Source organism: Chanodichthys erythropterus, chromosome 10, assembly GCF_024489055.1.
Source record: "Chanodichthys erythropterus isolate Z2021 chromosome 10, ASM2448905v1, whole genome shotgun sequence".
NCBI classification, from domain to species: domain Eukaryota; kingdom Metazoa; phylum Chordata; class Actinopteri; order Cypriniformes; family Xenocyprididae; genus Chanodichthys; species Chanodichthys erythropterus.
In genome coordinates this window covers 33315882-33330095 of record NC_090230.1, presented here as the reverse complement: position 1 = coordinate 33330095, position 14214 = coordinate 33315882, and the positions used below count along the sequence as shown (strand labels likewise).

Sequence of the window (14214 nt, the reverse complement as noted above, 5' to 3'; positions counted from 1 at the left end):
TATGAAAGTCAATGGGGGCCCATCAACTGTTTGGTTGCACAAATTCTTAAAAATTAATCATTTGTGTTCATAAGAAGAAAGAAATTCATACAGGTTTAGAACAACTTGAGGGTGAGTAGGTGATGACAGAATTTGGTAACACTTTATTTTACAGTGTCATTGTTACATATGTTTCATGCAGTTACTATAGTAATAACTATAAATTATGCATAATTACATGCAACTAACCCAAAACCAAGCCTAACCCTATAGTAAGTACATGTAGTTACTTAATATTACTCAGTACTTAAATGTATAACTACAGTGTAACAAAGACACCTTAAAATAAAGTGTAACAGAATTTTCATTTTTGGGTGAACTGTCCCTTTAAGAGGATGCATTTCCGAAGCAAATAACTGAAATTATTTACCCAGTTATTGTGTGTGCTGTGTATTTTTATGCTTGGCCAAATATTGTCGTTAGCTTAGCAACAAGGTAATGTCAAACCCTTTCAGAATCAAATGCTATTTGTGTGGTTGCTGTATATGTAGGCCGTTCCAAATCAGTCACTTGTGGCGTTTCATTTCAGTTTGCCTTACAAGGTCTATGTAGAAGTAGAAACAAGTGTTTGGAACAAAGTCTTTCATGAAGATAAAGAAGTAAAACTTACCTTAATGCACCATATTTCCAAAATATATATTTTTTTATCATCTTAAACTTTCTGCGACTTCTATTCCAAAGCATTTTAAATAATGCAATTAACATCAAGCATGCAAAATATGCTCATTTGCATTTGTGCCGAAGTAGTACGTGAGGCCAAGTTTATTTGTATTGTGCATTTCCCACATGCTGTTAGTTTTATTTTTGCTTTAAATAAAATCTTTTAGGCTAGGAGTTTATAATGAATGTTGTTTATACTGAATGCCACTATAATTTGTTTGTTTTATACTTATGTGTTTCATTCTGCTTTGTTCTGAATACAGATCAATTCAAAGGATTTGTTGTGGAGTGTGGGGAGTGAACTAAAATACATAAATGTTTCATTTAATTTTTTTGTCCAGCCAACATATTTTATTATGCAGCCAACATATGTGACCTCTGGAGGATGCAGCCTTCGAAATGAAACACATCTACTGTTAGGTGTGACTTTTTCCGGAAAATAAGGTACATGTGGCATCATCATCATCTCCCATTCTGTCCTGCAGAAATGAGTCTTGACCCTAGCAGTTTCCCTGGCGTGAAGTTGAGGTCCAAGGCCTCTCTGCAGGGCTCCGGTTCGGCCCACTCCACCGACAGCAGCCCCAGTCCCAGTCCCATGAGCTCCTTTCCCAGGAGAGGGGTGACCGGCGGGGGTCGAGACAGTGCCGGTTACCTGGAGGAGCTGGAAAAGGAACGGTGAGCACTCACATTAGATGGACTGCTCAAATGGCTGGTTAGATTCTTATTTAAGAATGTTAACTAAAGGTTTCTTCTAAAGATCTTTTAGGGTTTTGCTACTGGATGAGATCCACATGGTAAAATGTGGCAATGATGGTACATTCCAGATAGCCAGCTATGATTTCAACACTCTAAAAAATAAAACATTGGTTCAACAACAACAAAAAAAAAGTTAACATTTTCCACTAGAATTTTTAACTTAAGCCAATTGGGAGAATTACATTAATTCAAAGCAATATTTTGAGCTGATCCAACATAATGTTTTAAGTAAGGTGAAGATGCTTTTTGGACACAATAAAATGCATTTCTAAGTAACATCAACTTAAAAATTGTCAACATGAATGCAACTATTTAAGTTGATCCAACATAATGTTTTAAGTAAGGTGAAGATGCTTTTTGGACACAATAAAACGCATTTCTAAGTAACATGAACTTACCAAGCATCGCTTGTCACCATGATGGTAAAAAACCCACATTAACAGAAACTCTTCTAAATTAGCATAACAAAACACTAATTACTGCAAAATCTCCCTTACCATTAATCTTGTGCAAAAAACATTATATAACACTTAATTTTAGCATTTACTCTCCCGTTCAAGTGACATGGGCAAAGCATGATGGGAAATATAAATCCCAGCCCAGTTTCACGTCTAAATTAAAAGAAGTGTTCATACAACTCAAAACAATGACACACGTTTACACGTCATCAGATTGTATTTTACGTTAACAGAACTTAAAATTAAATACATTTTTGATTAGCTGAAAATATTAAACTATGACAAGTCATGATAGTATATCGAATCAATAGGCATAATTTGTCATCCAAGCTCAATAAAATAACAATTACAATGTCTAACAGCATTTCAGAACTTGATTTTTTATTTCACAACAATATATATATTTAAGTAATGACTAAAAGGTCCCCTGAATTAGCTTTTAGAGTGAAGCAAAAAAGTGTTTGAATGTCAGGAGTTTATTTTGGTGTTCACTGCAAAATATTCTGATAAATACAAACATTCAAATATTGGGAGTCTGTACATTTTTTTTTTTTTAATTAATACACTCATTCAGCTAGGATGCATTAAAAGATCAAGTAAAGACATGTATAATGTTACAAAAGATTTCTATTTCAAATAAATGCTGTTCTGTTTCATTTTCTATTTGTCAAATAATCCTGAAAAAGAAAAATATGAAGCAGCACAACTGTTTTCAACATTGATGATGATAAGAACTAATATTCTTGACTTTAATCAGCATATTAGAATGATTTCTGAAGGATCATGTGACACTGAAGACTGGAGTAATGATGCTGAAAATTCAGCTTTGATCACAGGAATAAATTACAATTAAATTACAATTCAAAATAATATTCAAATAGAAAACAGTCATTTTAAATTGTAATCATTTTTCACAATATTACTGTTTTTACTACATCCTTGATCAAATAAAAGCAGCTTCTTTCAAAAACATTTAAAATTGTTAAACATTTAAATATATAAATTGCTTTTGAAATGTCAAGTAACTTGCCAATCAGTTTCTCTATAGGGGAAATAAGTTGCATTTTGACTTCTGGAACCTTACTGTAATTACATTTTGATCTATAACAACTTGAATTTAGTGAGTCTACAAGTTAAAGCAAATTTAATTGTTTTCATGAGTAACTTTTCTTTCTATTAGGTCTTTGTTGATGGCAGAACTTGAGAAGGAAGAAAAGGAAAAAGACTGGTATTATGCCCAGTTACAAAACCTCACCAAAAGGATTGACAGTCTGCCACTGACAGAGAATGTAAGTAAAACATATAAAAACTGCACTATGCAGTGTGGTGTTTAGTGCACATCATTACTGACCTTATATGATCTTCATACTTCTGCTGTTGTAGTTTTCTCTCCAGACCGATATGACTCGCAGGCAACTGGAATACGAGGCCCGGCAGATCAGAGCCGCCATGGAGGAGCAACTGGGCACGTGTCAGGACATGGAGAAGCGGGCACAGGTGGGCTGAAATACCGAAACTGAAAGATTTACAAATTGTTCATGAAACTAAAAACAGCCTTCTAAATTCAGAGTGTGAAACCACCTGTTTAGTAATGAAGTTTCTATCATTTGTCTTCAGGGCCGCATCGCTCGGATACAACAGATAGAAAAAGATATGCTGAGGATTCGGACACGTTTACAGGCCCAGTCGGCCGACACAGAGGTAACATACATAATACAGTCGTGTTTAGAGGAAAGAATTGAAGAATTGACTTAGGATTAGTAGTAATTAGTACAATTCAAGTGTTATGATCTCTATTTATGTCCACATGAACAAGTGAAAGTCGTTTTGTGAAGTCTTGTTTAACCTTGTAAAACCTGACATATGAAATATTAAATGGAACAGTTTACTGAACCTTTACACAAAATTAAAAATAAAGTGAATTTTTTTTTTTTTTTTTTTTTTTTGCTTTTCTGGCTCATATGGTTTTATATAGTGAGAATATTGAGCTCATACTCATCAGGAAAAAAAAATGCCTCAATTTTATTCAGAGGCCCAAACTGAGCAAAATTAAGCAGTTTAGTGCAGATGGTGATATTCATGTAAATCAACGAGATCTTTATAACAGCATAACAGAGTATTTAAATAAAATGCATATTACTATTATTTGACACACTATATCTCCCAATAATATGTCTTAGTAATAATATTTAAATGCTTATTTTTATGTTCAAAGCTCTGTAGTTTCAAAACAATGCAGTGCAATACAGTAAAGATTGAGAGATGAAAAAGTAAACCTTCCTCAAAAGCCTGATGGATCAAATTTGATACTCGCATTTTAACATGATTTTTCTAAAAAAAAAAAAAAAAAAAAAAATGTATGAATAATCAAGTAAACCTAAGTTGCTTCAGTCAAATAAGTGTTCATCTTGAAATATTACTAACAATATAACCGTTATTCCTACATACCTTATTCCTACATATTCCTTACTTTATAAAAATGGATTTCACAGGAAAATCACACGTGAACCACAAGCTTAAGGAAGATGTTTGTACAATTATTCTAAAAGGCTTTTACTTGCTAAAAAAAAAGGGGGGGAAACTATCAATCAGACGACAGAAGGCATGTAATAGATTGTGTACAACAGGTTTTGATCATTTAGAGGCCTTTGAAATGTGTGTATTAAATGATCCAGTAGGTTTTATAGGGTTAATCATATTTTGTTAGAAAGGAAATTTGGGGTCAGATTGTGCAAGCATTTGTTCCTCTTGACACGTTTAATTCTTTTTTCTGTAGAAAGGCTGTACTTTCCACTTCAACATCAGTATTTTCTGTGCATGTTCCAATCTGTAATGTTCTGCTTTTAGAGCCTGTTCAGTGTGAACGGAAATAGTGCACAGAAAATGCTTGTGTGCATTAACACTGAAGCCATGAAAGTTTAATTGAATTTGCATGCTCTACTAATGTATTGTGCTCTGTGTGGCTGAGCGTTAAAAACAGTAGTGTCACCTAGTTTTAGGATGCATAACTATGTTCACATTTAGGCTATGCAATTGCATTTACTTTTATCCAAAGCGTCTTACATTGCATTCGAGATATACATTTGTGACCCGTGCTGGCAAAATGTGTCGGAAATCGAAATGCGCCCGGGCTAATTTCGAGCTACAGGCAAAACAAGTGAAAAACGTAGTTTTTTATTGAAATTGAGTTTTTCACAAAAATGCGTTCATTAAGCCTTCATCTATGTTCCAAATAGCAATTAAAGATCTAAAAGTATCTTTATTTGTACTTTTTCTGAGATGAGTACCTTGCCTTTGTCCATGAAAAATGCTGTTTTTCTCTGCTTGCTTCTGGACAACTGGCTCTTCCCTCAATACAAGTTGGTATCGTTGTAAAGTGCAGCATTCCAACTTTGTGAATATTCATTGCGAATTCTTGATGACATGAGTCTGATCCAATGAAATGTGATTTTCAAACTCATGCTGATGTAAACAAAATGTTCTTACTCACACCAACTGCACACAAAGCGTGCCTCATACAGCACGTGATCCCGATGAAATAAAGTATTTCAAAAAATCTGTCTTGGCAGGTATTCACGCAAACATTATCTGTTATGTCTTAAGTGAACGTTTGGTTAATTGTTGGGGAAAAACATCTGGGGCCATATTCACAAAACATTTTATCTTACCACTAAGAGTTCTCCTAAATAGCAGTAAAAGTTCTTCGCTAAGAGTTTTCTCTTAAAACCTATTCACAAAGCTGCTGATACAAACTTATACTAAGGAATAGAGAGAAGTCTTAAGCTAAGAGTAAGGGTGGGGTTGACCTCGTTGCTATGGAGTATACACACAGTGATTGGCTGATGGGGAGGTGTCAGCAATTTATCATAGAAATATTGTAGAATGAGGTTTTTGTTTCCACATTAAAATAAAGGTTTTAAAGTACACATGTTGATCTACATAAAAATAAATATTTTTTAATAAAAATGTTGCCATGGTCAAAATAAAATGTTGCCATATTGTTGACATAAAGGTTTTAAAATGTAGGCAAAGTATATACAGTTAATTGTCCACCTCTTGCAAGTCTGCATTTCAAAAGAATGCAGAATTCAAGCGACAAAGGATGTTTTATAAACAAAGTTTGGAGCAGCACATTCGGACAGTCTTTATAATCAGCTCGAGAGGAGAAATATTTACACAGACGAGAGCCGGCTCGCCTACAGTTACTTTGACAGTTTTCTGCATCCCTCCACCAACCCGCTCCTCACTCGACCTCACTTAGGTGGATTAGGATTGTTTGTGATTTAGGAGTCCTCTTGACTACTCCTAACATTTCACATGTTTAAGAGCTAGTTCTAGCGCTAAAATGCTTTGTGAAATACTCTTAGAGCAAAAATGTAGGACTCCTAAAATTAGGACTGACACGCCCATTATTTTTAAGAGTTTCTCCTAAATCGGCAAGTTAGGAGCTACTTTTAGCCTTAAGATGTTTAGTTAATACGGCCTCAGATGTTTAACATTATGTTAGATCAGTTTGGTACAGTAGGTCTTAATATATAGTCTGTCTGTTTCATTAATGTTAATCAAACAATTGTGGAATCATGGAAAAAAAGTTAAATATACATGCATTTCCTATAGATTTGGGTTTTAACTTGGTTTGTGCCAAATGTGGTGGTGTTACCAGGGATTTCAAGGTATGGTTGCAAGATGATTTTGTTTTGGGAATCCTCAGAAAACTTGCTTTTCCTCAAAATTGACTTTGTTGACTCTATCGATTTCAATCAGATTCCAATAAATCATACAAGGTTTTTTAATAGAGAATGTGAGAACGGGTCAGCACGGGTCACATTTCATGCTTTGCCTAGGAATCGAACCCATTACCTTGCCATTCATTGCTATAAGATATCTGTGTTTTTTACATAGTAAAATAGTGCACAAGTAGAAGTTTTTGTATGCATGTTCACTAACATGCTCCGAGTTTGCACATGTGATTTTTCCCTTCAAGTGGATAAATCCTATTGGACACTTCTGCTTTTCCTCCCCCTCTGTTGTCGCAATCCCATCAGCTGAATGAGAAAGCAATGTAGGTCAGAAAGAGCCTGATGCTCTTGCAGCTGCTGTCCTGTAGCTCAAGACTACTGCTCTATACTCTGATTTATCCCTACTTCACAGAGCTGATTACACAGGTTATCTGTCTCCTGTAGGCAGCGAGCCTCTCTTTCCACCTGACTGATGTCTTTTTCTCTACTTGGGTTTCGTCTCTGTTGCACAGAGTGACTTGCTCTGTAGGTGTCATTTACTCAGTTTAACATGCTGTTTCTCATATTCCTCTTTGAATCATCAGGTCAAGCATGACCCTGTGACCCAGACCGAAGGGGCTCATGCTGCAGGAGAAGCTGGTGGTGGTGGTGGTAGTGCAGTATGCTCACAGGTAAGTGCTGTATCTATTTGCAATAGTCTCTCAGTAAATTAGGCTCATTTTGTTGATGGTCTCATGAACAGAAGTGTTCTCCGGTGGCCCTTTTCTCTGCCAATGGGTGCCAAGGATTTCAGGACCATTTTAAAAAGCCCTTTCAGTCTATGCCAAGAGCTTCAGTGTGCTTTGAATAATAATGATTTGAATGCAGATGCTAATGGTTTTATTGTTCATCATAGAGACCTAGTTAGACTTTGAAATTCTAAGCAGAAACAGGAGGGTTTTTTGTACTTCATACTGTTTCACTTGCATTAAGCTCGCATGGTATTTTTCAGACAGATGGTGGGAGCGGTATGTCACTGGATTAGGTGCAGGGATCGAGTTTAATACTAGAGCCATACATTGTTTACTAAGCACAGAGACTTGCCTGCATTTTGTATTTTTATGCAGTTTGAGTTTTTAAGATTTGTTTTTAAATGATTTTATCTGTATGTATGTATTTATGATTAAAATGTTTTTTTCATTATAATACTAATTTAGTAATACAATAAAACACAATGCTTTCCCTTAACTTAACATGCAATATTTTGAACAAAAGAAATTATTTTTTAAAAAATTATCAATTAAATATATTATATTAATTTAAATTTGAACATAAATTCATAAATGTAAATATAAATTTATAAATGTAATAAATATACTTTAAAATATAATTATAAAAAAATCATTTTATATATATATATATATATATATCCTTCAGATGAGACGTTAAACCGAGGTCCTGACTCTCTGTGGTCATTAAAAATCCCAGGATGTCCTTCGAAAAGAGTAGGCCTGACATCCTGGCCAAAACTTGCCCATTGGCCTCTGTCCATCATGGCCTTCTAATCATCCCCATACACTGATTGGCTTCATCACTCTGTCTCCTCTCCACCAATAAAAAAAAAAAAACTGGTGTGTGGTGGGCGTTCTGGCGCAATATGGCTGCTGTTGCATCATCCAAGTGGATGCTGCACATTGGTGGTGGTTGAGGAGATTCCCCCCTTCTATGTAAAGCGCTTTGAGTGCCCAGAAAAGCGCTATATAAATGTAATGAATTATTATTATTATTATTATTATTATTATTATTATTATTATTAATTTCAATTTATACATTTTATTTAATTTAAGTGTATATTTACATTTATAAATGTAAATTTTCTAAACTTGTATATTTAAATTATATTTATATTTAAATATAAATTTAATTTTAAATATTTACATATTTATCTATGCATAGTCTCTGCATTAAAAAGACTGCTTTGTGGACATGCTAAAGATGTGTGATGTAAACAATAGCTCCTTTGACACAGTAATCCCAGTAAATTGCCGTAAAATTACCAGAATGACTTTACCGGTAAATATACAGATGTGCTGTTCATACACGCTCTGACTTTTTACTGTTAAGAGACCATTCACACATCAGCACCAAAATACCGAAATTCAGTCATTGGAAATGATCTTGAAACGCTGCACTGTTGTCTTCATTCACCCTCGTGAGGAGAATTATATTTCTATTGTTATTTCTATTGTATTTCTATTGTTTTCTATCTGTTCAATTGAACAACCTTTTTGACGTCTGAGTGACAGGCATAAGGTGATGATTGCACAGAACGGGATTTTGATCTTAATGGTCACAATGGTCAAAGATGATCATCTAGTGCATATTTTCTTAAAAAAATTATTAAATGGCAGTGGAGCTTACTGTAAACAGCGCAGAGTAACTGCATTATCTCCATAAGAGCTTTATGATTGGCCCAAAGCGGACTTCTTACGTCAACGCGACGGATTTTGTACATGCTCAATACCAGTAATCTATTTACAGTAATCATCAATTTACTGTATTTTTGAAAAGGTTCTGTTCACACATGATCTCTTAATGGTAATTAACCAGTCAAGACTATATGTGTGAAAGGGGCTAATGACGTTTTGTATGGTTTATATATTTTGTAATATCTACAGTGGAAAAATAAATGTAAACTATTTAAAAGGTGTTTGCAGAAGACCTGCATGTTTGTTTATTAAGAATGTTGCCTGACAGGGCTCAAGTTCCCGTGTCGATCATGACACCGCCAGTGAGATGAGCAGTGCAGGAAGTTACTCCGTTCCACGCCGACTGACGAGCCATCTGGGCACTAAGGTTAACTTGTGCTAAATTTTCAGTGTTTAATTCTCAATGCTACATTTTTTTCTACAAACATAATGACGGCTTGCCTCAGAGGTTTAATTAAGTCTGTATATGCTCAGGTGGAAATGGTGTACTCTCTGCTGTCCATGCTGGGGACCCATGATAAAGATGACATGTCTCGCACCCTCCTGGCCATGTCGAGCTCTCAGGACAGCTGCATTGCCATGCGCCAATCCGGGTGCCTGCCGCTGCTCATCCAGCTTCTCCATGGCAACGACAAGGACTCTGTGTTGCTTGGAAATTCCCGCGGCAGTAAAGAGGCCCGGGCGAGGGCCAGTGCCGCCCTGCATAACATTATCCATTCACAGCCCGATGACAAGCGCGGCCGGCGGGAGATCCGGGTGCTCCACCTGCTGGAGCAGATCCGAGCTTATTGCGAGACCTGCTGGGAGTGGCAGGAAAGCCATGAGCGCGGTGTGGACCAGGACAAGAACCCAAGTAAGACCTAAAATATCTTACGCTGATATATGCAAGGCGTCAGGAATAGCACTGAAGGATGGTATCCTCGTGGTATCATTTTTAGTTTCAGTAACTGTGTGGATTAATAGAAGTGTTTTCTCATTCTTGTGTTGTTTTCAAAATCTGCCAACAGTGTTTTCCAATGAATAATTAACAATTTCTAACTTTTATTTCAGTTTATTAATTGTATTTAATTTCAGTTAGTTGCCAAAGCAATATTAAGTACGAGTTTTTCATGTAATATTTATATTTCATATTTTATTTAAATTAATGAAAACAATATTTAGTAGTTTCAGCTTTAGTCTTAAAAAGGGGACCTATTATGCAAAATTCACTTTTATAAGGTGTTTGAACACAGATCTTGGAGATATACAATGTCTGCGCCAAAAAAACATTACAAATGTTGTTATTGGATGTACCAATGAACATAAGATTATCCATAGGCTCTTGGCATCTGAGCCAGTTAGGATACCGTAGTTGAATTCAATTCATGAATTTAAAGGAAATGTGCCGAAACAAGTTGTTAAAGTGTTATATATTTGCACAAATCATTTTACACCGAACAGCTCCTCAAACGAGGGTCAGTTCAACGCTGGATTTGCACAAAAGATTAATATGATGGCACATGCAACTCCACAGCAACTACATAAATTTATCCACTAACCATTCAGAAACGTCCAGTTTCATTCTAAAAGTTGTAACTTCTTCCTGAGTCTCTCCATCAGTGTCAACTCCTCAGTCTTTGACTGCGCAAGATTCTCCAGTTTTGTTGTTGAGTATTCGAAGCACAAGCTGTTAAAGCTCCGCCTTCATCTGGAAAGGGGGCCGGGAGCAGCAGTTCATTTGCATTTAAAGGGACCCAAAAATTGTGTGTTTTTACTCACACCCAAATAGGGACAAATTTGACAAACTATAGTAACAACCCTGTTATGTATATATTTAAATGAATTGCATTGCATCGAATCTGATGCATCTACATTAGCCATTAGTCAACCACTGTAATATATGCCTGTATGTTCTTAATATATTGCAGTAGTAAATGTCATGCTTTTTGATTTATTTATAATTTATAAATGTGATTCATATGAAATGCTCTGATGGGAAGGAGTTTAATGGATGACTCTTCTAAGTGGGTTAACGCATAATTAATACATGTGGAGCTGTACAACATCATCAATGTACTTTTGCTTTCATTTCAGTGCCTTCACCAGTCGAGCATCAGATTTGCCCAGCGGTTTGTGTTCTCATGAAACTTTCCTTTGATGAAGAGCACAGGCACGCGATGAATGAGCTTGGTAGGTTTTTCTAAACATATTAATTTATCCAAAACATTGTGACACAAATGAATCTTGTGCTCCAGTTTTTTTTCCAGGTTAGACATAAAAAAAACTAAAAATCTAAATCTTATTGACTAACTATTTAATTAAATCATTTATGCAGGTGGACTTCAGGCGATTGGGGAGCTTCTACAGGTAGACTGTGAGATTTACGGTCTTACCAATGATCACTACAGTGTTACACTAAGGCGATATGCTGGCATGGCTCTAACTAATCTAACCTTTGGAGATGTTGCTAACAAGGTGCGATATTTCTCTCATCATTGTCTGTGTAGAATTCCATGTATTGTTTATTGTTGTATTTATTTGTTTCTTGTTTTGTCTACAGGCTACACTTTGCTCAATGAAAGGTTGTATGAGGGCCATGGTAGCTCAACTAAAGTCAGAGAGCGAGGACCTACAGCAGGTATAACTCTTTGGAAATACATGTCATATTTTGTATGCGTAGCATGTTTAAATTATTCCAAAAAAGACAAAAAAAAAGTATCATAGTCATTTTATAATGCATGGCATTAATGACAATTTATTGTACTAAGAGACTTTGTACTGCTTTGGGTAATTAAGGGTGCTCCGATCATTCGGGTGCTATTCGTTATCGGCCTGTAATTGTTTTAAATATCAGTGATCTCTATAAAGGCTGATGAGATGATGCAAAACTTGTGAGTTTTTTTTATGTGCAGCTAAAATAGCTTCACAACATTCAACGGTCTGACAGTTCTACCAGGTGTCTGAAAAGGACAATAAATTTGCAGAGTCATTGCGGAGACATTGCTGTAGAAACTAGGACTGTGCGATTTTAGTGCATTTCTTTCCTTTACAGCAGTATGCTTCAAATTAGAGGGCTGCATTGTGTTTGGGCTCACGAGGGAGCCGCGGGACCCAACGCAAATCTCACAGGAGCGGACGGTTTTACCTTTGCTGCGGGCGGGAGTGGGCGGTCAGAAAACTTTGCGGGAGACCCGCAGGAAACAGTGGGATTTGGCGTGTAATAGAAACGGAGACAAATGAAGTTGAGAAGAAAATTAAAGCGGCTCTTTACTTGACAAAAGCAAAGCAAGACAAAGCAGACACTTGGAAACAATTCTTAAAATTTGCGCATTTTATTTTGAGCATTCTCGCATGATCTAGCTGCACCGAGAGGGCATTCAGTGTGTGTGGGCGGATGATGGAAGAAAGACGCACCGCAGTCAGTTAGCAATATACTTTCCCTTCATAGTAATATGGAGTAAGCAATGCAAGTCCCAATGATCATTCACTTGTTTAAGTAGGCTACGTTATTTTTATTTATTTATTAGTATTATTTATTTTCTTTGCAATGGCCTGTTAAGCAAGACATTCTATTTATTTTATTTATTTCATTTTGTATTTAATTTGTTTAAAGTACATTATGTGTTTATTTAATGAGTAAAAGTTATTTCGTATTGTGCTTTGGCTTATTTACTTAAACTTATTTAAACTGCTTGTTTAGTTAATCGTTCGGTGAGTGTGTATGCTAGCCTGCGTTTAAAAACTGAGGTGCCGCTAGTTGTGGTTTTGTTAACGGTTAATGTTTTATAACGCTAATAAAAAAATACCCAATGTTTTTTATCACCTGTGGTGCTTTGGTTTTGAGGCTACTTCATTTTATTTAAACGCATTCATGTTTAAAGTCTGTTGTTCTGGATGTTAACTTGAACGAATTTAGTCAGAGTATTTGTTTAGGCCTTTTTTTACAAGCTCTGAGAGAAATTCCGCGGGAGCGAATTCTAATTCTAATTCTAATTTGCGGGCGGGAGTGGAACACGCGGGTTGCGGGAGCAGGCGGTCCTGGTCAGATATTCAGCGGGAGCGGGCGGATGCGGGTTAAGGAAATCAGTCCCGCGCAGGGCTCTACTTCAAATGGACCCACAAGGTCCATTATAGGGTCCGCTATATAAAGTAAAATTATTATTATTATTATTACAGTGATCGACCCCAAAAATCCTGATCAGAGCACCCTTATGGGTAATTGATAGTTAATTGACATCCGTGTGGTATCATTATTTTTAGATTCATTAATTATGTGGATTAATTGAATTTTTAATTTTATTTTAAGTGAACATAATGATAAAATGATGATATACAAATGCATTTGTATACATCTTGCTGTAATCAAATTGTATTTTGTATCAGTGTTATTTTAGTATAATTCATATACTATTACAGTATTTATTAGTATTTTGAATTAGCTTTTATTTTTACATTATCAGTTTAATTCATTTTAGTTTGAGCTTTAGTCATTTTTATTATTTATTTTTGTGAAATATTTATATGCAGCTTTATTTTTATTTCAACTTTAGTTTGTCATTTTAGTACTTCAGCTTAAATCTATTTTATTTAAATTTCCAAGGCAGTATTTCTAATTTGTACTAAGAGACTATGTACTGCTTTAGGTAATTGCCAGTGTTTTGAGAAACCTCTCATGGCGAGCTGATGTAAACAGTAAGAAGATTTTGCGAGAAGTCGGCAGTGTTAGGGCCCTGATGGAGTGTGCCTTAGAGGTTCAGAAGGTGAGGTATCTCTGAAGCTCTTTGATAAATTCTGTAATTAGAATGCCAAACGAGCCATTAAGTCATTAATAAATTGTGTTTCTTTTTATCCCTACAGGAATCCACATTAAAAAGTGTCCTCAGTGCCCTTTGGAACTTATCAGCACATTGCACTGAAAACAAAGCTGATATTTGTAATGTTCCTGGAGCTTTGGCATTTTTAGTGAGCACTCTAACATACAGAAGCCAAACCAACACCCTTGCCATCATAGAAAGTGGTGGTGGCATCCTGAGAAATGTGTCGAGCCTCATCGCCACAAATGAGGAGCACAGGTAGAGTATGCCATATAAAAGCTGCATATGCTCACAGATGTTT

At 35.7% G+C, this 14214-nt stretch overlaps 1 protein-coding gene across 6 annotated transcripts in view; it reads left to right on the top strand.

Moving 5' to 3' along the window:
* Positions 1–14214, top strand: part of apc (APC regulator of WNT signaling pathway) — a 44775-nt gene that overhangs the window by 23158 nt on the left and 7403 nt on the right. For all 6 annotated transcript variants that reach the window (XM_067397380.1, XM_067397379.1, XM_067397381.1 and 3 more), the window contains 12 exons: positions 1185–1374; positions 3094–3202; positions 3297–3410; positions 3531–3614; positions 7237–7323; positions 9389–9487; positions 9595–9973; positions 11194–11289; positions 11435–11574; positions 11660–11737; positions 13743–13859; positions 13957–14171. In XM_067397380.1, coding sequence (XP_067253481.1) covers positions 1185–1374; positions 3094–3202; positions 3297–3410; positions 3531–3614; positions 7237–7323; positions 9389–9487; positions 9595–9973; positions 11194–11289; positions 11435–11574; positions 11660–11737; positions 13743–13859; positions 13957–14171 — 1708 coding nt within the window. The remainder of the gene's footprint in view (positions 1–1184; positions 1375–3093; positions 3203–3296; positions 3411–3530; positions 3615–7236; positions 7324–9388; positions 9488–9594; positions 9974–11193; positions 11290–11434; positions 11575–11659; positions 11738–13742; positions 13860–13956; positions 14172–14214) is intronic.